Here is a 26,075-nt window from a genome sequence, read left to right as displayed (position 1 = left end):
CTACATGATTTCAATGGAACCAAATGGAGTCCCATCTCCTCCTCTCTTCCTTTGTGTTTAGAAATTTTGAGCTTGAGTCTTTGATATATCTGGATGCAAATCAAAGTTAGGGACAGCCTGAGTTACTGTGAGATTAAGCAGATTTACATGCAGTTTGTTGTGTTATAAGGCAGCTGAAACATTGGTGTATTACTAATCTTTTTAAATTCACAGAAACTCATTAAAATGGTATTCTATTTCCATGTATAATCCGTTGAAGTTCAGTGAAATAAATCTGATTTTCATTCTAATATTATTTTCATGACAGTTAAATGTTTTATTTTTTACTTCCTTTTTGGAATTTTGGAACATAATTCTCAATTGGAATTCTCATTAGATTCTCATTACTGCAATATAAATGTTTTTTTTTTTTTACAGTATTACAGTGATTCAAATTTGTGAAGAAATTACTTTTCAACAAAATGTATTTCATTTTATTTATTTTTATTTTATTTTTAGTACAAATGACCCAAGTTAAAAAAGATGCCTTTGCCTGGTTGCATGAGATTCACACTTAAAATGTAAAACATACTCTTACAAAGAAGTACTTGAGTACATTAGTAAAACCATGGTTATTTGGTATGTATGTTGGTACTGTATGATTATGATTACTGTATTCATATGCCATATTGATATAGGTGCTAGAAAGAATGTCATTCATCATAGAAAAAGGAGAAAAAACAGCATGGTAATACAATGGTACTCTTTTGTCAGTAATATACAATCCACAGAAATCTAGTAAAAGTAATCTGATTTATATACATTGTAAAGCATTTTGAGTCTGCGCCCTGAGCTTTGCAATGGGAAGTTGTCATTATTGGACTGATAGTCAGTGCATTTTAAACAATGTTACATTTGTGCAATGTCACGTTTTAAAAGGCTTGGTATATGTAGATCTGTGGATATGATGTATTTGTTTTGGATTAAGTATGTTTATATATATAATTTTGTGAGCCATGTTGATTCTCTGCAAAACTTCACTGCATTTACAAAGAACAAGAGGGTGTCTGGCAACAACAAAGTATTTGAAATCCCACAAAATCAATTTAGGAGCCAATTTTCTGCCTGAGTGCATCGCAGCATTGCTTGGGATTTTTAGTATGCGGTGGTTGCAGAGTAAATATTTGGTAGCACTATCTATTTCTCACGTGTTTATCATTTTCCTTTCCCACAATCCCTTTCCTTATATGTTAATATTTGATTATTGCCTCAGTCATACAATTTTGTACAATTTTCACAACACAAACTTGGTATTGCTTCTAGGGTGTAGTTTTATCAGTCTAACAGATGTGTCCACTGTGTGGTCTGTTTCTCTGGCACAGAGTCGGTGAAGGGCATCCCTCTGCCAGGCAGCATGAACGGCAGTGGCTCGGTGCCCTCAAGCACCAGCGGGCAGCAGCTGGCCTCTGCCATCCCCTCTCCCACAGCTGGAAAGTCCTGGCGCAGCAAATCCATGAACATAAAGCACACTGCCACCTCGTCCATGCTGGCCACCAAGCCGCCTAGCCCAACCGCTTCCCCGACTCCACCCTTATCATCTGATCGCCTCCGGCCCCCAATCACAGATGCCTCCAAATCAGCCCCCGGCAACCAGCGCTCCATGTTGGAGAAGTTCCGGCTCATCAACCCTCGCTCCGCATCCAGAACCTCGCCCTCGGTGGCCGAAATGGCTCTTCAGGAGGAGGACGACTTGTCGGAGTTTGGAGATGAGGGGACCTGCAGTCCCACACCACCCTGTGGGATCTCGAAACAGCAGGGGAAGACCTCTGCATCCTCCTTTGCACCCCCAAACAAGACCAACAACTGCAAGAACCACAACAATAAGTCCTTGCCGCAGCCCAAAGACAAAGAGGAGAAGAACAAGACAAAGAGCAAAGCCAGCACACCACCCAAAGAGGAGCCAGTAATAGTGGAGCCCTCTAAGAAAGGCTCAAAGATCGGCAGCTTCATCCCCAAAGGAAGCAAAACATCTGCAGCCTCTGTGAAGAAAGAAAGTGCAATCCCCGCCTCCAGCGGCATCCCCAAGCCTGGTCTGAAGGCTCCGGCGGCGACCGCCAAGCCTGCAGCAACTCAGCCTAGTGTACCTGCAACTAGTGTACCTGCTACAAGTGAGAAGACCAAACATAGTAAAGGCAGTCAGTCTATATATATGCAGAAATCTTTGGGAGGTTTGGAGAATCGTAAGACCAGCATGGTATCATCAACCAGTACCTCAGCACTTTCTGGATCCGCCACTTCAGGGTTGGGTGGTGGAGGAGCTCTAGGAGGCAATGGGGTTGTACAACTTCCCCAGCAGCAGCAATACAACCATCCCAACACAGCAACCGTCGCCCCCTTCATGTATCGGTGAGTGATTCTCAAACACAGTTGGACATGATTGTTACTTGTTACATTTTCAAATGTCTTGCTTTGCATGTTTTTGAATGATGGTTGCCGAAGTTGCGAGTACCTGCTTAATGATTAAGGATCTGGCTCTTTTCTGTTCAGTCACAGAAGAGTCCACCTCTGTCAAATAACATTTACCATCATACCCTTAGCGAATTAATTAAGAGCAGGTGGGCTTTGCTTGTGATCAGTGTACTTTGTCTATTTGAATAAAATTAGACAGAAATCCCTTAGTACAGAAAACAGTAAGTTTGAAAAAATAACCAGTTGGCATCTATGTCCTCATCATAGACCCTGCTTGCTTCTAGTCCTGGCAGGAATACTGGGGTCTATGTATCCAATGACGCTTAGAGACATTAAAGGATAAGGCTCAGATAAACAGACAGATCTGGGTTCCTTGGTTCTATTCTGGGCTGTAAAATCATTATCATTATCCATGAGACAGCAGGACCATGTCTCTGTAATTACCCTCAATAGACAGGCAAAGATGAAACCCTCATCCCCAGGAGGTCCAGAATAATTACCTCATCTTTTACTCATTCTGCACACTGCTAACCAGTTGTGTGGCTTTTGCCAAAGGTAACAGGTACTATTCGTAATCACTAGTTGTTCACAGAATACACAATAACCTATATACAAAGTATAGCAAAATACAGCTTTTGTTTAGATGTGGAAATTAATATCTGCATGAAAGATCTGAATGTTATAGAGTTGGCCTGGTGGGAAATGCTTATGTTCCGACATGTTACACAGTGGTGTTTCTGTGCAGGCAACCCGGGTTTTAGTCATTTTCAAATCAATCATTTCTTCACTCTCCTGTCAGAGTAAAGGCAGAAAGAGAAATCTGGAGGATGTCTTGTTAAATCTGACTGTGGGGGGTGATGTTAACAGGATGGATCTCTTTTCATTATAGATTGTCTAGACAAGAGCCCAGTTTTGACCAGACGGTGTGAGACCCCTCTCACACACATAGGCTAACAGAGCAACATGAAGCATCATTAATTACAGACAAATAAATGTTTATCTAATCATCTTTATACACAGTTTATAAAACCAGCTTTTAAACCCACAAACAAACACATACCCACTGATCATCTGTCCATTGCATCACATATCCAATCGCGCAAAGCTTTGTAAGAAAAAACAGTGAAAGAAAGAACAGTAAACGTCTCTTCTCGACAGTATTAATAGCCCGAGTGGGAACAGCTGAGATGTTTGCCAGACCGCCTCGTTTAAGGGGCGTGGCTTCCCTCAGTCCTCACCAAGAGACCGGTGACATCACAAATGATGACTAATGAGGGTGTATAGGTTAGAGTGGAGGAAGAGGAAGTGGGAACAGAAAAGAGAAGATGTGATTGATGGGCAGAGGGCATTTATAACAGTTTGAGTCAGCTTGTTAAAAAGACAAAGAGAGTGTTAATGGTCCTATGACATGGAAAACTGACATGGAAGACAAAGATGAGAGTGTTAAAAGTGAGAGAGGAACAGTATTGTCCTTGAGCGATTGTGTATATTCAGTAACGTTTAATCCTTCTCTTGATAAAGAGCTCTCAAACCCCCTCTGACATGCCTGTACAAACTGAACCTTTAGAGCTCAACGGCTCTCATAAAAACACACTCACCACCTTACCGGCCTGCCACAGGTTCATTATTCACAGGAAGATGATGGCGTTTTCTTAAAGCTGTGTTTGGCATTCTCAGTGTCGTCTCATAAGGATTATAACCTAAAGTCTTAATGGAATTTTAAACTGAAGCCTTTATCGCACTCCACCACTCTGGATCTTCCTCTCGAGAGCTTTGCTTGGCACTGTAAAACCTGCAGGGCTGCGACAGCACTCAATAGTGCTGCGAGATAGTACACTGCATTTTGAATGGGTCCACATGGACTGAGGTATTTTTTTTCCACTGGCATGGAGAACAGTGCCTTATTGCCTCTCTTCCCATCAACACTCTAAGCCTCAGTGATGTTGCATGAAAACTATATTAAAAAGATGAAATGATGTGTCTGATGCCCATACAATCTCTTTATGTGACCTTACCCGACCTTCTGTTGAAACTGTCTGTTCATTCAGTTCACCTACCTGACAGTTTAAGCCCTCTTCCTTTCTGCATCATTTGCTTATTTGCATTTTCAGGCAGAGTTTGTGTGTACGTGGGTGAGTGTTTATTGTCACAGGTAATTCAGCGTCTCAATGGCACTAGTGTGGAACATGTGGTGAAACTAACAGTGTGACATGCCACTGAAATATTTGGCCGGTAAATTATTTGTGTGGCTGTGTGTGTGTGTGAGAGAGAGAAGGGAATGTTTATCTAGGCGAGTGCAGGTATCCTGGGACAACTTTGTTTTAGATGTGGTTGTTATGCATATTCACAGTTATAGAGTTTCTCCCAGTCTGTTTCAACTGTTCAAGTCTGAACAATGTCATATGTGCACGTGTTTATCAGGTTTTGCTATATTTTTGGGTACCAGGTGTCCCCACAATGACAGTCAAACCTAATAAAAATCCCACGAGGAAGATGGCTACACTTTATTTTAGAGTTTGACTACAGTTTTACAGTTAGTCTTTAGTACTTGGCATTCATTTTAAAATGTAATAATTTTTTTATATATATATTTTTTTTTTATTTTAATTCTATTAATAACATATATATCAATGGTATTTAGTATTTGGTGTTAATGATATTTTATTATTTAATAATATATTATTTAGTTGTTATTGTTATTATTAATGGCAGGGTATTATCGTTACATACCTAAAACTAAAACCATTAAAAAAATGCATTACTTGACATAAAACAAACATTAACTAAAAAAAATTTAAACTTATTATATTCCAAGGCAACATTTATCATTTTTGCTTAGTTTAAAATGAAATTGAAGAACATAAAAGACTAATTTCAGAAAACTAATAAAAATGACTAAAACTTATAACCAAAATGAAAATGAAAACAGAAATATTGAGAAAGGCCACGTGACCAAAACATTTGCCACTTTTTCATTCAACCAGTGGTTTTATCTTGCAACTGGTGATTTCCATTAATTGTTAGGATGATATCCAGGCCAACAAAAAACATGATCTTCTCTGTGTAAAATACTAAGAATTCATATGCAATTTTTCCTTTTGCTGCACTCAGGACGTATTCAGAGAATGACTGCACTACCATGGTCCCCACTGAACCGTGTCTCAGTCCCACAAAAGACCTGGTCTACAGCAAGACCGCCAAACAGTGCCTGGAGGAGATCTCAGGTAGGATGAGTGCCGCCACATGTGCACATACACACCTACACACAGTCAAACACACTCGACACACCCAAAACATACACTCACACAGTCACAGATTCTCTCTGCAGGCCTCTAGTTCCATGTTGCTATCGCAGCAAGAAAAAGGTCAGATATGACAGGTGGACAAAGGCCGGCCTTGTTTGGGAGGCCAAGCAGCAGAATGTGTTGTTTATTTGTGCTTCTGTGTATTTCTCCATGTGTGGGACTATGATGTGACAGCTGATAGCTGAAGATAGGTGCCTGGGGCTCAGGCTCTGCTCGCACAGATATTTTAACTGCCAGCCTGTGAGAAATAAATGCAAATTGTGCCCAAATGCTGCATTTACCTGCACTGCAGTTACTGGAAATGGAGGGTGCACTATGACATACGTTCCTAGTTGTTCGTTTCCTGTGTGCATATTTATCACAGCCACTGTTGTTATAGCTCTCTGCAAACGCTTGGGTTTATTTCATTAATTCTGTACGAGATGAGATTTAATCGGTTTGCGGTCTGGCCGCATGTGTGCATCCCTGAGGTTCCATGTTGTTATTTTAATAAATTTTGTTCGTAATTAACCATCGAAAAAAGCTAAAAAAAAAAAAACTTTTCTCAAACCAGCCCACTCTTCTTTAATGAGGTATAAATTAGTGCTCCAGCTTGCACAAAAATGCCTGGAATGTCAAATTAAAGTGAATAACCTGCAGGCGAACACATAAGCACAAAGCGGTCAGTCGTTGTATGTCAATAAGAATGCAGGCCTGCTGTGGTCATTTTGAAGGTGAGGGACATTGTTGTTTGCAAATGGATCTTGAAGCAGCAATAACATTATGACTCATGGTCAGACATTTACTGGATGTTTTGCCCTTCATTGGGAGAGTTTGGGACAGTTGAGTTAAGTCAGCTGATGAGACTTAGGAAAGCATAAAATTGTTATTGTACCCTGAGTTGCTGAAAACAAATGAAGCAAATAAATACAAATTCTAAATGGTACAGCTAGATTGTAAATCCAAAGTATATACAATAATTTAAGATGATTAGACTTTATCTCAGATCCATGTCTGAAACTGTGCTCTGATTTGCCAAAATGCTAAAATCTAAAGTCAGAATTTTCATTATGAACTCCAATGTTCCTGCTGTATGCACAGGATGATACTTATGTTAAACAGAAATTAGAACTCCATAAAATTCTCCTGAGCTATGAAAGAGGAGCATGTGAGGGGGAAAAAAGCATTTTTCCTCTTGGATAGCATGTCTAGAGGCTTTTTGTTCTACATCTGGGCATGCTGGAAATGCTGTGGTTTGTCTAGTGATGCGTCAGGAAAACCCTCACATGGACTACTTATAGATGAGAACCTCAGAACTCACTTCCTGTTAAAGTGCATTGTGGGTTCCACCCTGTTGTAAAATGTGTTTTACTCCATGCAAGGACAAGAACAAAATCTATGCATGCACCTGCTTTGTTTTTGCACATTTAGATGTCTGGTTGGTTTGGTGGTATGCAAATAGTTGGTAAAGTTTATACCACTGTTTGATTAAAAAAAGAAAGAAGAAAACAAAAGAACTTGAATTATCCGTCTAGTTAATAACTAGAATCTAGTTATGGTAACTATCTCTGTTGGTTAATTCTGAAACATCAGGCACGCACTTTTGTTAATATAGCTTTTCAGAGTCCATAAACGGATAAAAAAAAAAAATATATATATATATATATATATATATATATAAATTAATAATATAATATATACAATAATAATGCAGACAATTGTCTATATTAAATATTTAATTCATACATTTATTAATATATTATCTGTCTTCATTATAAAATCATGCTAGTATTTTTTTTAAATGATGATTTAAATTTTTTAATGCGTAATAAGAATTTTTGGATGAAAGATATTCATTTTAATGTTAAAATCTAGCTTTTTATTTTGCGGGTCCCTGAATCAGACCTATAAAGGTTGAAAATCTCTGTTTTGGGATATATTATGGTCTTAGTTCAGCATTTTTTGTATGATTTCCTTTCCTTTTCCAGTTGAGCTGTGTGCTGCGGCATTTCCAAATGCATCATTCGCCAGTATGAAGGGAGAGAAATCACAGTGTTACGAGCCAGTTTTGTCTTGCGCTATTCCCACAACACACACACACACACACACACACAAATACCTGTGCTGACTTGGTAGCTAACAGCAACAGGAAACCAGCCATCATTGCTGCAAAGAGAAACACAGAGAGAGGAAAGGAGGAGATAGATAAAGAGAATGAAGCAGCTCACAGCATGTTAAAAGGAGCAGGCGGACCCTGAGCTCGCACCTCATAGCGTGCACACACACACACTCAGTCTCTGCTCCTGTCCCTTGGAGCAAGCCACATGCGCTCACTCCAGCCGGTAATTAATAGACAGAGTGTGTGAAGAGTCCTCGATTGCTGGGAGAGAAACAGGAAGAGAGGGAAACGGCGAGAAGGATATGTATCACAATTTGAACGTAATCTGGTGCAGATCTGCTTCCCGCGAGCCTCCGTGCTGCATTGAAGGAAAGAAGTGATAGAAGAGGAAGAGAGGAGGAAGATAAGGAGGAGTGTGCTCTCAGCACGTGCACCTGGATGCTGGTTATTGGCTGCGGCGAGCGAGCGTGTGTGTGGGCAGGATGATATTTGAAGCTCCCTGGTGCAAGGGGCAGTTTTGCGACTGAGCTTGTGTGCCAGCTGCCACCTGAGGCACACAGATCATGTGAGGAGGAACAAACTTCAAGATAAGGTAGAACAAGAACGTGTGAGAATATGAAGCGGGGAGCTGACTTTTCTGTGTTCCAGGGCGGCAGCCCACCTCGCAAGTCACCGCAGTCTCTCCCAGACAATCTAAACCTCCGCAAGCAACGTTCTCTCGGCAACCTCGTGCTGCTTAGTGATGGGGAGCAGAGGGTTTACACCTTTGAGCTGGACGAACCGCCATGCCCACCTTCATCAGCATCCGGGATGTCGTCTTCATCACCCTCGCCCCAACACGGCCGATCCAGCGCTCGTAGACACCCCGAAAGCAGCACCAGAGCTCGTTCGCTCTCGCTGTCCCTCACCAAGATGCTCTCCCAGTCCGAACACTCCCTTATACCTGTGCCCTGGGGTCGTAAGTCCAGCCGGATGGCACTTGCGCATCAGCACCAGCGGCCGGAGTTGGTGGATAAAGCGGGCAGCAGTAGAAGATCGGATGAGGACACCCGGGCAGGTCCAGCGGGCACTGGGGGAGACTGGGAGCTTGAGAGTGCCAGAGACGAGCAGGCACAGCTGGATAAAGAGGTTATACTCACTATGCTGGGAGACCTGGAGCAGGTTTTAAACCCGGAGACACGCCGTAAGTGCCGTGCCGTATAGCTGCACAGAGTCACTCAAACTCATCAGTAACATACTGTAACAGTCTTTGTGCCTTGCTTTTGAGATGCTGTGGTAATGGTCATACTGTATTTATCCCTGTACTCTGAGTCAAGCGTGTGTGTGACTGCATTAGAAACTGTTCTTGGGGATGTCAGGGTGAATTATGGTTCTCTGATTGTGCTACAGGAGAACATTTAGAAGCCAGATCCAGATTCTGCCGGCTATGGAAGGATGGCCATGCTGTCTGCTGCTCTGATCAATAGCTCCATTTACCCTCCCGTCGGTGTGATCCATGCTTTTATTCCTCACCCATCTAATATTAACCGCCAACCACGGGGCTGTTTGTTCGTAAGCCCACCACCTCATCTTATTGAAGTAATTCAGTTCCCTGTAGTTCAGTCTGGTCGCAGCATTCTTTCACACAGCATTTTTCACTTAACTGAGGAAATGTTTTAGAGGAGCTATTTCTTACTTGTTTTAGTGGTCACTGTTACTAGTGCTAATTCTTAAAGGGATTGTTCACATGAAATTACAAATTCTCTCTGAAAATCATTTACTTGACCTTTTTATGTAAGGTGTGCTATTTTCTTTTCTAAGCAATCTGACCAATGCATCCCATAAAATGCTACTGTTATTATTGGCTAACATCATTGCATAGGAAACGGTATCAACGCCCACTCGAGTAAGTGTTTTTCATTTGAGTTAGTGTTCTGAAAATATTATCCATATAAAACCATCATTTAAAGACAAAGCATTATGAAATCATTTACTTACTGTTTGTGATGCAGCTGCTGTCCGTTTCTTTGCAAAGTCTCCATTACACTGTGCCTCGCTGACAAAACAAAATGCTCCTAACAAACATAATCTTTCAACGCGATCCGGGACACCTTTAAAATATACCATCCAGTTGTTTCCGACGTTAAGATACTTCTGAAGTCAATACAGAGACACAAATGAGCTGTTTAAACTGGACGCGTCAAATCAAACGTTCTTTCACTTTTCCATTTGTACTGTCGACAGACTCAAGTGCATTGAGCTTGTCAGAAACTAAATGCACATCTGTATCTAGTCTAGACAACATCAGTGATTATAATCGGTTCTATTTGCTTTTGACGTGACACAGCGATCACATCCAGTGCATGCAAATGTGAGCACTTAAGCGACCGAAAGCCTGTAGGCGGGGCCTATGGTGCGACGATGTATAACTATTTGTCGATGTCTTGCACTGGAGGCAGTCATATGCAAATGTATTTTCCCGTGTGACATCACAGGTCACCCGATATCACAACAAGCTGTTTTTAGAGCTTAAATATATAAATAAATATATGCTTTGTTTATAATGAGGCGGTTGTTTTAAACTATGAAACTTGCAGGATGTTTTACTGGTATAAAGACCTCTTACTGTATATATCAAAAGATGAAGGCGAATTTGATTTCTCATGTCATGGTCCCTTTAAGCAGCTTTTTGCTACTGTACCTTTAACACCACAGTATATTTAATTGGCGATACTCTTTGCTATTAGGGCACAGAAATCTGCTGTGTCACCCTTTTTGCCTTGAAATGAGTGATACGGTACAACACAGCTCTGAATTATGCAAAACACAAATAGCACAATGCAATCTGCAAAGATTCCAGTTTGTAGCTGTAGACTCTGAGGTTAGCTTTCACACTGGCACAATGAGCTTAAATCAAAGCAAATTCTCAGCTAACATCTGATCAGACAGAGCCAGCGGTGTGTCCTCACACCCTCCTTTGCACTGCCAGGCTCAAATGGTGCTTACAGAAATGTGTCTGCTCGCCCAGATGGCAACAAGTGCAGTTATACCACCCAGAGCCCTCTTGATCATCAAATACCTGAGTCAGGAAGCTCTTGTATTGTTTGTTCATTTCCAGGATTCACATACATTGAGAATGCACCTTGCACCTGCTACAGTATATGTGTGTGGGATTTAAATTGCCCTTTGCTCTATATGTGAGGTAGTGCAGGAAAGAGAAATTACTTTATTTGCCGTACACAGTTTGGCTGAATGGTCCATTACAGTGCTATAAAATAAGCCTTCTGGGTAATAGAGGGCCTGATATATTCACAGTGACTCTGTATGTGTTTGTGCTCCAGGGCAATGCCTCCCTGGGCGGTAGGGATCAGGACGGTCGACTAGTTTATAGGGCTGGACCAGAATATTCGAATATTCGAATATTCGTTCGGTGGGTTGGTATTCGATTTGAAAATTTGACATTCGAATATTCGGTTTTTTTTTGGGTTTTTTTGCACACCTGGGATCCCCCGCGAAACGGTTCTCACTCGCGCTTGAATAAGGCCGGCGACACACTGGCTGCATGGCGTGAGCGTCTCAGCTGTGTGGCATGTACGTTTTTATTTCAGCTCCCATGTTAACAGGTTGGAGTTTGCACACTGCCTATGTGAAACACGCGTCTCAGGCGCGGCTCGAGCCACGCGGAAAATGCGTGCATGCTAGAAATAGAACCGACGCCTAACTGCAACGGGAGTGTTCTCTGGCTAGAGCGCAGAACAGCGGAGTTTGTATGGACCGAAGTGCATGCCTGAGCTTGTGTTTTGGGTTAAGCTGCGTTGCTTTGACATTGTGGAAAATAGAATAATAGAAACAAAATGTATTAGCCTTTTACCCGTTATTATCAATCTAAATTAATCTCGTTTTTAATTTAACTTAATTTCGTTTTTCTTTATTTAAATTTTGTTTTTTCTTTATTTAAGTTTCATTTTTCTTTATTTAAATTATGTTTTTTCTTTATTTAAGTTTCATTTTTCTTTATTTAAATTTCGTTTTTCTTTATTTAAATTAATTTTTTTCTTTATTTAAATTTCGTTTTTCTTTATTTAAATCTACCCTTTACTGTGTCAGTAATTTTTTAGTCACAAAAATATTAGACTACCTTAAAAGTATTGCTTAATTTAACAGACCTGTGTGTGTGCGTTTTATATCATAGTGGAGTGTCCGTTCTCGGAGCATATAAACCCTGCGCTGGGTGAGGTGCGCTGCTTCCCGCTCGCGCTGTTCTGTAGCTGACTAAAAGTTTATTAATTCTGAATGTGTCGCGTCTCGCGTGTCCATCTATATTGCACCAAATGCAACACTGCACTCCCTTGTGAAGTCGGTTGGATGAACGGTTCTCGAAATAATCAAAATGCAAAAAGACAGACCAACACAGAGATTCCTGCCTTTATTAGTGAAAAGAATATGTTCAGCCCCCTCTCGCCGAAGCTTCAAATATTCGATGTTCATTACTACCGAAGCTTCGAAGCTCAAAAAATGGTATTCGGACCAGCCCTACTAGTTTAATTAGTGAGGTTTAGTGTTCTGTTTTTTCTGTTTAGTTGTTTGAGAGTTAATAATGTATGAGGTGTGCTTTAAAAGGGATGAACTTTGAGATGCATCCTATGAAAGAGGATTTTAGCATGGTACTGTAACAAGAATGTCAATACGGTAATCTGTCTCAGAGACATTGCATCTCTCAAAGTCATTCCCTTTACATCATCACCGCCACATTCATCTTTTGTAACAAATCAAACTGTCAGCTGCAAGGAATATAGTTTTGAACAAAGTTAAAGATATTTTTGGAATATTGGTCTATGTGCACATTAAAACAGATGTCTTGCAGTGTTTTGCACCGTGAACTTTTAGTTTTTAAGATGCCGTATCAAAAACAGAATTTTTAAAAAATGCATCTCAAAACCCTTCAATTCTTTTTGAACTGTTTTTTTGAACATAATAATGCAACCAATGCAAACATGTGCTCCATTGCTCAATACCAACTTGTCAGCTTTTTCATTTATGAAATATGTTGGTTTGCACACAGTGTCTGATCTTTACAACCCAGAATGTTACTTTACATCCTTAGAAATCTCGTCAGTTCTTTCCTGTGGCAGAATATGCATCTTTTCATATCGCTCTAAGTTTGCACTCTGGCTCTGTATTGATGATCAGTCATGACACCCTCATACGTGGTTGTGCTTCTCATCATGTCTTCAATCCTCTCGGACAGAACTTCCACTCAGATGACTTTTGAGTCAGGCTCACTTACATGATTGCTTCTGTTTGTCAGATGGTTTGCCATTGTAACAAAATTGATTTGACAATATCTGTGTATAAGAGTCCAGCTCTCTAAGCAGCAGCACAGACATGCTAAAACAAAATATGTGGTGGCATTTAATAACACAAGAGGTTTGACCTGGAGGTGTTTGACAAGTGAGAACGGCTGTTGAAAATAGTTCTGGGTGTAAATCTTAATGTGATTTGTTCCATCATGGTTCACATGGATAGTCACCTTTTATTTTTCCTGAGTTTTGCTAAACACTTTTCCAGACAGTGTGAAAGTAATACAGTACAATCAGTTTTGATTTTAAACTCATTTTAAATGCCCACACAATGACTTTGAATTGAAAGTCACAATGAATTTCTGCAACTTCAACACACTTAAGATCAGTGCACCATATACTGTATAATAGCAGATTTTAAAGTTTTATTATTATTAATTAGTGTTTTTTTATATCATAGATCATGCCATTGACACAGTATTTTACAGTCAGAGAGTGATAAGGCCAGACGTGACTGGATCAAATAAGCTGGTCTCTGATGTGATGTGGGAGTCATGCAGACCTGCTGTTAGACCTCCTACTGCCACCATCAGCTTGTATGAGTGTCTCTTTGAGTGTCTTTGTTCAATGAGTTTAATGCAGTGGAAAAGAAGCACATAACCGAACCTCTGCAGATCCAGAGTCTGAGTTCTAGTGGTGTTGTGGCCATCAACAAATGAAAAATATTTCAAGTTTTCTCTCTTGTAAAATGCATGAATGCCTTTGATGTCTTTTCCTGGCTTCATAATGATGTTTTTGCAATTTAACAATGATTGATGTATTATATATATACATATATATATATATATATATATATATATATATATATATATATATATATATATATATAAGGTCCTTCTAAAAAAATTGCATATTGTGATAAAGTTCATTATTTTCCATAATGTAATGATAAAAATTAAACTTTCATATATTTTAGATTCATTGCACACCAACTGAAATATTTCAGGTCTTTTATTGTTTTAATACTGATGATTTTGGCATACAACTCATGAAAACCCAAAATTCCTATCTCAAAAAATTAGCATATCATGAAAAGGTTCTCTAAACGAGCTATTAACATAATCATCTGAATCAACTAATTAACTCTAAACACCTGCAAAAGATTCCTGAGGCTTTTAAAAACTCCCAGCCTGTTTCATTACTCAAAACCGCAATCATGGGTAAGACTGCCAACCTGACTGCTGTCCAGAAGGCCATCATTGACACCCTCAAGCAAGAGGGTAAGACTCAGAAAGAAATTTCTGAACAAATAGGCTGTTCCCAGAGTGCTGTATCAAGGCACCTCAGTGAGAAGTCTGTGGTAAAGAAAAAGTGTGGCAAAAAACGCTGCACAACGAGAAGAGGTGACCGGACCCTGAGGAAGATTGTGGAGAAGGACCGATTCCAGACCTTGGGGGACCTGCGGAAGCAGTGGACTGAGTCTGGAGTAGAAACATGCAGAGCCACCGTGCACAAGCGTGTGCAGGAAATGGGCTACAGGTGCCGCATTCCCCAGGTCAAGCCACTTTTGAACCAGAAACAGCGGCAGAAGCGCCTGACCTGGGCTACAGAGAAGCAGCACTGGACTGTTGCTCAGCGGTCCAAAGTACTTTTTTCGGATGTAAGCAAATTTTGCATGTCATTCGGAAATCAAGGTGCCAGAGTCTGGAGGAAGACTGGGGAGAAGGACATGCCAAAATGCCTGAAGTCCAGTGTCAAGTACCCACAGTCAGTGATGGTCTGGGGTGCCATGTCAGCTGCTGGTGTTAGTCCACTGTGTTTTATCAAGGGCAGGGTCAATGCAGCTAGCTATCAATAGATTTTGGAGCCTTTCACGCTTCCATCTGCTGAAAAGCTTTATGGAGATGAAGATTTCATTTTTCAGCACGACCTGGCACCTGCTCACAGTGCCAAAACCACTGGTAAATGGTTTACTGACCATGGTATTACTGTGCTCAATTGGCCTGCCAACTCTCCTGACCTGAACCCCATAGAGAATCTGTGGGATATTGTGAAGAGAAAGTTGAGAGACGCAAGACCCAACTGGATGAGCTTAAGGCCGCTATCGAAGCATCCTGGGCCTCCATAACACCTCAGCAGTGCCACAGGCTGATTGCCTCCATGCCACGCCGCATTGAAGCAGTCATTTCTGCAAAAGGATTCCCGACCAAGTATTGAGTGCATAACTGAACATAATTATTTGAAGGTTGACTTTTTTTTGTATTAAAAACACTTCTTTTATTGGTCGGATGAAATATAAAAAATTTTTGAGATAGGAATTTTGGGTTTTCATGAGCTATATGCCAAAATCATCAGTATTAAAACAATAAAAGACCTGAAATATTTCAGTTGGTGTGCAATGAATCTAAAATATATGAAAGTTTAATTTTTATCATTACATTATGGAAAATAATTAACTTTATCACAATATGCAAATTTTTTGAGAAGGACCTGTATATATATATATATATATATATATATATATATATATATATATATATATATATATATATATATATATATATATATATATACACTCACCTAAAGGATTATTCGGAACACCTGTTCAATTTCTCATCAATGCAATTATCTAATCAATCAATCACATGGCAGTTGCTTCAATGCATTTAGAGGTGTGGTCCTGGTCAAGACAATCTCCTGAACTCCAAACTGAATTTCAGAATGGGAAAGAAAGGTGATTTAAGCAATTTTGAGCGTGGCATGGTTGTTGGTGCCAAACGGGCCGGTCTGAGTATTTCACAATCTGCTCCGTTACTGGGATTTTCACGCACAACCATTTCTAAGGTTTACAAAGAATGGTGTGAAAAGGGAAAAACATCCAGTATACGGCACTCCTGTGGGCGAAAATGCCTTGTTGATGCTAGAGGTCAGAGGAGAATGGGCCCACTGATTCAAGCTGATAGAAGAGCAACTTTGACTGAAATAACCACTCATTACAACCGAGGTATGCAGCAAAGCATTTGTGAAGCCACAACACGCACACGATTGAGGCGGATGGGCTACAACAGCAGAAGACCCCACCGGGTACCACTCATCTCCACTACAAATAGGAAAAAGAGGCTACAATTTGCAAGAGCTCACCAAAATTGGACAGTTGAAGACTGTAAAAATGTTGCCTGGTCTGATGAGTCTCGATTTCTGTTGAGACATTCAGATGGTAGAGTCAGAATTTGGCGTAACAGAATGAGACCATGGATCCATCATGCCTTGTTACCACTGTGTAGGCTGGTGGTGGTGGTGTAATGGTATGGGGGATGTTTTCTTGGCACACTTTAGGCCCCTTAGTGCCAATTGGGCATCGTTTAAATGCCACGGCCTACCTGAGCATTGTTTCTGACAATGTCCATCCCTTTATGGCCACCATGTACCCATCCTCTGATGGCTACTTCTAGCAGGATAATGCACCATGTCACAAAGCTTGAATTATTTCAAATTGGTTTCTTGAACATGACTATGAGTTCACTGTACTAAAATGGCCCCCACAGTCACCAGATCTCAACCCAATAGAGCATCTTTGGGATGTGGTGGAACGGGAGCTTTGTGCCCTAGATGTGCATCCCACAAATCTCCATCAACTGCAAGATGCTATCCTATCAATATGGGCCAACATTTCTAAAGAATGCTTTCAGCACCTTGTTGAATCAATGCCATGTAGAATTAAGGCAGTTCTGAAGGTGAAAGGGGGTCAAACACAGTATTAGTATAGTGTTCCTAATAATCTTTAGGTGAGTGTATATATGCTTTGTTGACATTAGTGGGGAAAACCCTTATGTTTAAACAGTCTCACTGGAGTCTCTTTTAGTTAATTTATTTATGAATCGGTTGAGAGATAATTCAATGACGCATTCACAACACACGAAAAGACACTCTTTGGTCAATAACAATAAGGTTGTAACATGCAGAAAAGGTTCACTGAATGAATCAGTGAATGAATCTGAAAGAATCTTTTTGGGGGAAAAGATTAAAATAATTTAAACCACTGAGACCATTTAAAATGTACACCTCTATTGAGTTCATGATGAATTTTCTTCACTTCTGTCCAGAAAATGAGGATGAAAATATGTGCAGTAAAATGACTCGGTCTGTTCGAATTTGACAGATTTCTGCTTTATAGGCAAATCATGCTCCAGCCAAACTTTGAGCCTAGCTTAGGGGTTAAGAAGTGGTGTCATAGCGCATGGATTACTCTGTGCTCCTCGGAAAAGTGATGACCGTGAAATCTGTCCCTTTATCCCATCAGCTGCACAGCAAGCTATAACTTCAGCATCTAAGTTGACATGCAAGAGCAGACAGCCTCCTCTCACTAACCGCTGGCCACAGCATGTTTTACTGGTTCATATGCCGAGTCTGTTTTGCCTTCCAGACTATTTACTAGCAAACGTCTGTAACAGGATAACCAATGTTTTCTTTTCTTTGTCCACCAGGGGAGGATCCAGAGGCTAGACGGATGCGCACAGTGAAGAACATTGCCGATCTGAGACAGAATCTTGAAGAAACCATGTCCAGTTTACGTGGGACGCAAATAAGCCACAGGTGAGTGTTAGTTCATCAATGGTTAGTTCATCATTCAAAATATTGGTGGTAAAGCTGGTGGACCAGTATGGTCTTACTTGGGAAGCTTTTTGCAATGAGCCTTATATATATATATATATATATAATATATATATATATATATGTATATGTATATGCATATATGTATATATCAGTTGAGTAAAACGTAATAAAAGTAAGTTCATTAGTTCCAAAAAGTGACAGCTGCACTTTTGAAAAATTGGATCTCTTTTGCCAATTTAATTTCTTTAAAGATAGAGCTCAGTTTGGCACTCACAAACAATGCAAACCCTCAATGTGCCAACATCTTTGCTAACAAAGACGCTCACCAATCTCATTGTGAAATGAAAAATGCTCTCTATTTTTGTCGAGTTAATCATTTATTAAAACCATATTGCCTGTAAGACCCAAATTCCCAAACACCCAATTACTGAAGAAAATACTTAAGCGTAACCACATTTGTCCGGCTCTGGGATGGCCTATTTCTGCGACTCTCTCTCTATCTCACTCACAATAGGAACGTAATTTCACAGGAAAGTGGTTCAGAGGCAGCGCTCTGACATGACAGATGGTGTTGGCCCTTTCTCTCTCTTTCCCTCATGGGGAGCATCTTCTTTGGAAATCAATGCTTGGCCTTTTTGTTTTTTTTCACAGCACATTGCTTCTCAAAGGAGCCAAAAAGGTGATAGACACTTCCTCACACTCCCTCACCGTAAACCAGTAAAGAGCCCATGAATCAAAAAACTCCAACCTTTCTTTGTATGGAGTTCATAATGCTCAGATGTATATGTTGTTGATGCACAGCTATCAGGCTGTGTACTCGATGAATGAAGATGAGGAAAAAACTATTAATCACTGTGACAAACTGAACAGAGTAATTCAGGGCAAGACAACAGACTCAATAGAAACAACAGACTTGCAAAGATGGAAAGATAGCGACCCAGCTAATTGTAGGGAAGAGCTCCATTTTCTCCATTGTGACATCGTTCGGTCGTCAGGAATTTGACCTGTCGAATATAGACATTGACCCACAATCTGGATTCCATCAAACATCATACATCTCGCAGGAGCTTTTGGAATTGACTTCCATTCATCTCTAAACATACAGTAACATATGATTGGTATACAGTCTGGAAGAGTATAGAGTACACATGTTCTTTCAGAAACACCTGCACACACGTATTCACTGCAGTGCTGGGAACGCCACAAAGCTCTATTGATCTGAACCTGTGTTTGTGTTCGGAAGGTTCTCAGAACTTAAATATTGTATTGATTGATGTTAAAAAAATCCTCAGTATATGAGTTTGGGATCTTCAAGGTCAATACAGCATCTCAAAGAAAATGAAAATCCCATCTAGACTTCATGGGGATTTATTTGATGGAAACTCTGAACAAGATACTGTATAGGCAGATTATGTCATATAAATGTATGTACACTATGTGAAAACATTATCCCAGATTTTCATTGTAGTCTCAGAATTTTGGACACCATTGTATATTTTAATGCAATGCAATAATAACAAATAAGATCTAGGCTACATAAAACTGCTGAAATTAATTTATTGCGTATTTTACACAGTTTGCCTTAAATTTACTAAAACGTGCATTATGAATTGATAAAAAACTGTCAAAAGATTTCAGATCAGCTTCTGTTAATTAGCAAGCATGCTTGATTATACTTCCTGATGTAAGAGGATGTTGAAATAAGCTCTAGCACTTTTATCACCGGTAGCTTTTATAATTGTGTTTCCATTTCATCAAGCCATTTGATTTCTTGCGCTCGTTCAAGGCATAGCAGAGGAGGATGTCAGACTCAGAATAATGCTGCAGTCTTACCCTTACCCAGTAGCGGTAGCATGTTGCTAAGAGACCGGGGTTGTCGAGAAGACGAGACATCAGGAATATATATAGAGGAACTGTCAGCTGTCATGAGGAGTGACATCAGAGAGGAAGATAAATGCTGGTGACTTGGCCAGAGGGTGATTCGGGAGATCAATAGATTAGACAGAGCAACCTGCCGAAATGTGCTGCATACAGTCACATTCACTAACTCGAGATTCATGATTTATGTTCTTAGCGAGCCATAAACCTCAGCTCGTACACTTCCTATTGGCTTGGATTTGTAGACTAAAAGAGAAGTCATTGTTTCTTAGTTGGTCAGGGTTCTTTGTTCAACACTATTGGGAGTAGTACACGTGTACTGTACTGCAGGGATGCTCACATTACACAGTTCGGCTGCCACTTTTAGAAAAAACTGGGTGACCAGAGGCCAGTGAATAAATTGACTTTAAAATGACCAAAAAGCCTGTCACTGCACACCAGTCAGTGATGATGATGGTATTTCCATATTCGTATGTTTTGCTTCTTGATTATGGGAATAATTTACAATAAAATTTAATCAATTAACATTAGGTGTGATGAACTAACAATGAACAATATTTTGACAGCGTGTATTAATTTATTTTTTAAATATTTTGAATTATATAAATCAGTTTTATTTTTAAATTATTTATATACTATTATAGTAGTTATTAATGTTCAATTAGCATTATTTTAAAGGGGACCTATTATGAAAAAATCATTATTACATGGTGTTTGAACATAAATGTGTGTTGTCAGTGGGTACACAACCACCCTATAATGGTAAAAATCCACTCACTCCTCTTTTTTTTTTTAATACCCATAAATCCTAAGCAGTGTTTAAGAATAAGCCATTTGCAGTTTCTATGCAATGTGACGTCACATTGTTTAGGCCCCGCCCACGACTGCTGACGGACTCTGCCATATTAGCATAGACCCCGCCCTGAGTGAGCTGTACACAGTCCGCCATGTTTTTCTCCTCGCCAGTGCATTAAACAGCAGCATTCATGTAAGAAATGTGTAATTATTAAAGCTACTAAAGTTATTCAGTCAAGAGCAATGAGTGATTTTCTGTTTTTCTTTGTTGTTTGATTCATATTAACAGCAAATATAGCACTAGGTGCTGTATATGATGCTGCATTCACTTTAATACACAGATCTAAAATACACATGCAATTTATTTACTAGATGTTACGTTTACAGACGTAATTGACTGTGAAAGCTTTTTTGTTTTTTGTGAACTTTGTGTGTTTTTGACATAACGTGTGTATTTGAGAGTTTAAGCACAATAAGACGTGAAAGAAAACTTAGTTTAATACTCGAAAACAGCATGTTTTTCCCCTTTTTTCAGTTTACACTTATTTATTTCATTTTTTAAGTTTATTTTTCAATTAAATATTTATATTTTATTTTATTTCAGCTTTATTTCAATTACCCCAAATTATTTTTAATAGTTTTAGTTGATAAAGACAATACTGGTATAAGTGGCCATATAGTTGATGTATTATACAGGCACATGCATTTACTGTAGATTAATAAATGCTGTAAAAATGTTAATTGTTAGTTCAGGATATCTAATGCCTAAATTCATGTTGTCAATTCGAACCTTATTATAAAGTACCACAGTAGTTAAAAAAGAAATATGAACTGCAAAACTTGAAGTATCCCTGCCCTCCTCCTGCATAAATTCTTCTTTTTTGGTCAGTACTACCAAGTCAAGGCCCCTTTTCTGTTTTTTTTTTTTTTTTTTTTTGCTTGTGTATTTGTACATACATGCTTCTCATTTGTATTGGTCTTGTTTACATATTTGCACCAAAAACAACAACCCAATAAACAGACCTAATGTGTTCTGACTGTGAAATTCAATAATACTGTTCAAATATGTACGTGTTTGTTTCCCATCTATACAAAAACACCAGTCAGCCATGAGCGTGACCATCACTGGCTTGGTATCCACCCTTCATTGCTGCTGAGTCACAAGTCTCTGGTGTATTTCATAACAAGAGCGTCCACACACTTAATGCTGGTTTTAAATATTCCACAGCAAACCAGAATAACACTAGGCGGGAACACTGTTTCTGTGAATTAGACCCTTGGATTTGTCCATACAAATCAATACATGTATCTTTGGTCTACTAATACTACTCTAGTTTGCTTTTTCACAGTACATGAAAGTGTATCTTTCGAAGGATGTTGTTAACCTGCTTACATGCTGGCTAACAACTAATGAGATTCGTTTTGAGTGGACTTTGATGGAGAGGATATTAATATGCCGGTGCTGTAGTCATGACAACGTCGCCTTGGCGCTGATGACTTATTTGTTAAGTGACACTCGTTATTGACCCCCTGCTGTTGTCCCTTCATGCGAATAACTGTCATTTTATTGGGAATTTTTTTGGGGTTTATGCTTGTAGACATTGTTTAAACAAGCTATTTCATATTCATGAATTTTTATATTTAATGATAAATATTTATGTGTAATCTAAAATTGAATAGAACCTGAAAATGTACACTAGAAATTGAAAATATGTCGGTAATGTAATTGTCTCACCACTAGAGAGAGCTGTTGCAAGACAGTCTTCTTGTATGACGGGTGTGTCATCATGGGCGTCTGCATTTGATCATCTGTCCATATGCTGTTTTCTCACATGTTCCCGCTTCAACAAGCTTGTGAACGTGTGGAGACACCTATACACACATCAGTTCACACATTTATATTCACACAGTCAAAGACATACATAGAGCACTTAACAAAGGTCAGGAGGTTAGACTGAAGTTGTGCTCGCGGGTAACACGCTTGTTGATGGGCTGATGCTAGTTGAAGTGGATTAGACATGAAAGATGAGAATAGCTTCCATTTTATGGAGAGCAGAAATCAAGCACAACCACATTGGCAATCTTTCTGCTTCAGCTGGGTCCTTCACACCACGCTGAACACTCACAACCTACAGATAGAAGACCTGCTGTGGAGAGAGACTCTAATATAAAACTCTTGTTCCTAACAGTTTGGTTTAGATATGTTTTTTTCTATCTATCTATCTATCTATCTATCTATCTATCTATCTATCTATCTATCTATCTATCTATCTATCTATCTGTCTGTCTGTCTGTCTGTCTGTCTGTCTGTCTGTCTGTCTGTCTGTCTGTCTGTCTGTCTCTAAACTCAAAAGAAAAAAGCCAGTTATACTGTACGTAACTTAAGCTTTGTTTCAGCATTCCTGTATGTGACACACTCAATAACTCTAGTTAATCCATCTATCTATCTATCGGCTATATTCATGTTTAATAATAGCAGGTTATAAATTAAAAAATCAGTACAATATATTGTTTTTCCAAAAACTCATAAATAATTCATAGCAATTTTTATTTTAGTTTGTTTTGGAATCGCTGAAATAAAAACAAATTATTGGTAAAACTGGAAATAAACTAAAATAATTGACTAATACCTCATATATTATTAGCTATTTATTATTATCAGTTTTCCAAATCACACTAGTTATTGCTGTATTTAGCAACAACAAGTATGTTTTAGCCTTCATTAATGATAATAGCACTGCCATGTTTTTTTTTTTTTTTTTGCCTTTTGGTTTTTAGAAATGGTACCATAATAAAACCCTTTTTGGGGCATTTACAGTAGTAATACTGTACAATGTTGTTTGGGGTTTTAAAGATGTAACATGGTCACCTTGGAGTTCCATAAAAATACCACTTTACACAATATGAATATGATAATGAAGGATCAAAGTCAATGCAGAATGGTATTACTATCTGATAACATCTATCTACAGTGGTACTAACACAGGGTAGACTCAAAGTATGAAAGTATTGGAAACAATAAAGGTGAAGTGTAATCTCCTCAATGGCATTTGCTCTCCTAGTATTTACTACTATTTAAAGGTTTGGGGCACTCAGACTTTTAAAAAAAAATTTATACTTTTACTCATGAGGGTGCATTAAATTGATGAAAAGTGGCAGTAAAGATATTTATAAGGTTGCAAAAGAGTTCTATTTCAAATAAATGCTGTTCTTTTTTAACCTTCTATTTATTGAAGAATCCTGAAAAAGAAAGCACGGTTTCCACAAAAACAACCGCTGATAATATTAAGAAATGCTTCTTGAGCAGCAAATCATTATATTAGAATGATTTCTGAAGGATCATGTGACACCGAAGACAGGAGTAATGATGCTGAAAATTCAACTTTGCCATCACAGGAATAAATTACATTTTAAAATATATTTAAATAGAAAACTATTCTTTTAAATCATAATATTATTTCACATTTTTTGATCTAAGAAATCTGGCTGAGTGAGCAAAAGAGACTTCTTTAAAAAAACATAAAAAATCTTACCAACCCTGAACTTTTGAACATGTGTCATTTGAAATCTGCCATCTTTCCTCATAGGCACAATAGTTGTGGAGCAAATCACCTTATTTGTCTAAGTCAGCCAAAGTTTTTTGCACCATTCACATATTCAAGAGAGTAGGTGGATATTTTAAAATCCAAACTTTACTTTAGAAACAGTGCTGCATTGCAGTACATTGGTATAGATTGGTCCTCAAACTGTCAAGCGAACTCCTCACCTTGGCACAGGTGTTAGATATTTATGCCTTTAAATGGCAAGTCAGCTGTTCCAGAATCAGGATATTGATCTAATTACCCAAATACGTCTGCAGTCCCCAAAATCTCTCCTCTAATCTCCTTCTCTTCCTCATCTTTTTCTTTGTAGTACCCTTGAGACAACATTCGACACCACGGTAACTACAGAAGTGAACGGTCGTGGCCTCCCCGCCCTCTCGAGCCGTTCTTCCCCCATGTCTTGGCGTCTCGCCCAAGGGTCCAATCCACGTCTTCAGGCCGGCGATGCTCCTAGCTTCACCCCGCCCAGATCCAGTGCTGGCACCACTGGTCGCTATGGTGACTCATCGAGGTTGTTATACACTGCCCCCCTGAGGAGAGCGGCGGCCTCAGGGGTTCGAGGGTCAGAGCCGGGAGAGAAAGGTGGGGTTTCTGAGGCGGGGCCTGAGGTGGACGTGACCGGATACGGGAGTGATGGGGACATACTCGCCAAGAATGTACATTCAGACGATATCAGTGGGTAAGAAACTATGAAAATTAGATACCATATTGGATAACAAACCATGAAGAAACGGCACCTTGTGTGGTTGTTTTTCATGAAATTAATGCTTAATTGATACTCTACAAGGATAAAAAAAAACTATCAAAAGTGACAGTAAAGACATTTAATGTTATTTGATATCTATTTCAAATAAATGTTCTTGCTATTCATCAAAAAATCCTGGAAAAACTGCATCACGGTTTCCACAAAAATATTAAGCAGCACGACTGTTTTCAAGATTGATTATTTTTTTCTCCATACATAAACTAAACAATGATATTCTCATAGTTTAAGCAGACCAGTCGAACAATCGATCACTTTTTCTGTTGCTGTATGCAAGGTTCATAAACAGAAGGCTGTTTTAAAAAATATGATCGATTTATAACATTTATGTTCATTCCATCAAAGAAAAGAGGGAGTACAGCTGTTTCTCAATATCCTTATATGGGTGAGAAACACTCATACACCATCATATGTCTGGAGGAATATGGAATGTTTGGAGGAATAGCTCAGGGTCACGTATACATCACTGTGTGATGCACTATTGCTTCTGCCCTTGCTGTCTCTATGCTGATGAATAGATGAAGTGAGAAAAATAACACTAGAAATGAAGTCTATAAAAGACTGACTCACACGGGAACCAAAGTATGTACCATGTACCTGAAGAAACTCGTATGAAAGCAATGGATTTGGGATACTAAACACAATAAAGCTCAAACCTGCAAACAGTGTATCTGAAGTACTACACTACACTAATTATCGGAACGTTAACGCTGATCTATGGCATATATTTAATTAACTGATTCTCATCAAAAAGCATTACATACTGCAAGTTAAAAGCTGATGTCAAGCTTCAGAAATGACAAAAAACTTTAATAAAGCTCATTCACTATATCCGAAATCTTCCAAGATCAAACGACAACTTTGTGTGAGAAACTAAAATTTAAATCCTCATTCACTGACAATCCCTTTGTCATAACTCTCAAATATCATTTGTGCGTCTGCATAAACTTGCAAGAACCAATAACATTGTCAAATCTAGCAACAAAGTTGAGTAAATGATGAAAAATTAACCTCACTTATGACACACCCTGACAAACGCTCACAGGTAATAGTACACTGTGCATTTGTTGTTTAACCATTAAGGTATCACACAGACGGAGGTCTTTACTCTCGGAACGTCGACCTTTACTCTCGAAATGTTGGTCGCCCACCTGAGATGACGCCAACTCGAGAAGTCATTCAAAAAGGAGTCAAAGAGATGCAAGGGGAAGACAGGTAAGACTTCCTGTTATGAATCAAACAAATTGTAATCATTCACCAATAAATGTATTTCCTGATTGATTATGGGAAGTG

The 26,075-nt window shown here is 39.1% G+C and overlaps 1 protein-coding gene across 18 annotated transcripts in view; it reads left to right on the top strand.

Moving 5' to 3' along the window:
- The window catches only part of nav3 (neuron navigator 3), a 330,354-nt gene that overhangs the window by 258,404 nt on the left and 45,875 nt on the right, over positions 1-26,075 (top strand). For 17 of the 18 annotated variants that reach the window (XM_077234164.1, XM_077234163.1, XM_077234165.1 and 14 more), the window contains 5 exons: positions 1,362-2,385; positions 5,560-5,672; positions 17,615-17,723; positions 24,330-24,698; positions 25,866-25,997. In XM_077234164.1, the coding sequence (XP_077090279.1) occupies positions 1,362-2,385; positions 5,560-5,672; positions 17,615-17,723; positions 24,330-24,698; positions 25,866-25,997 (1,747 nt within the window). Of the gene's footprint in view, positions 1-1,361; positions 2,386-5,559; positions 5,673-8,466; positions 9,035-17,614; positions 17,724-24,329; positions 24,699-25,865; positions 25,998-26,075 lie in introns of those variants that run through there. The other variant, XM_077234170.1, reaches the window with a different exon arrangement.

The sequence above is a fragment of the Siphateles boraxobius genome, unplaced genomic scaffold (assembly GCF_051911475.1).
Source record: "Siphateles boraxobius isolate OS27281-9 unplaced genomic scaffold, OSU_SipBor_1 19, whole genome shotgun sequence".
Taxonomy (NCBI): Eukaryota; Metazoa; Chordata; class Actinopteri; order Cypriniformes; family Leuciscidae; genus Siphateles; species Siphateles boraxobius.
The sequence above is the reverse complement of the archived record's forward strand: the minus strand, read 5'-3'. Positions and strand labels throughout refer to the sequence as shown.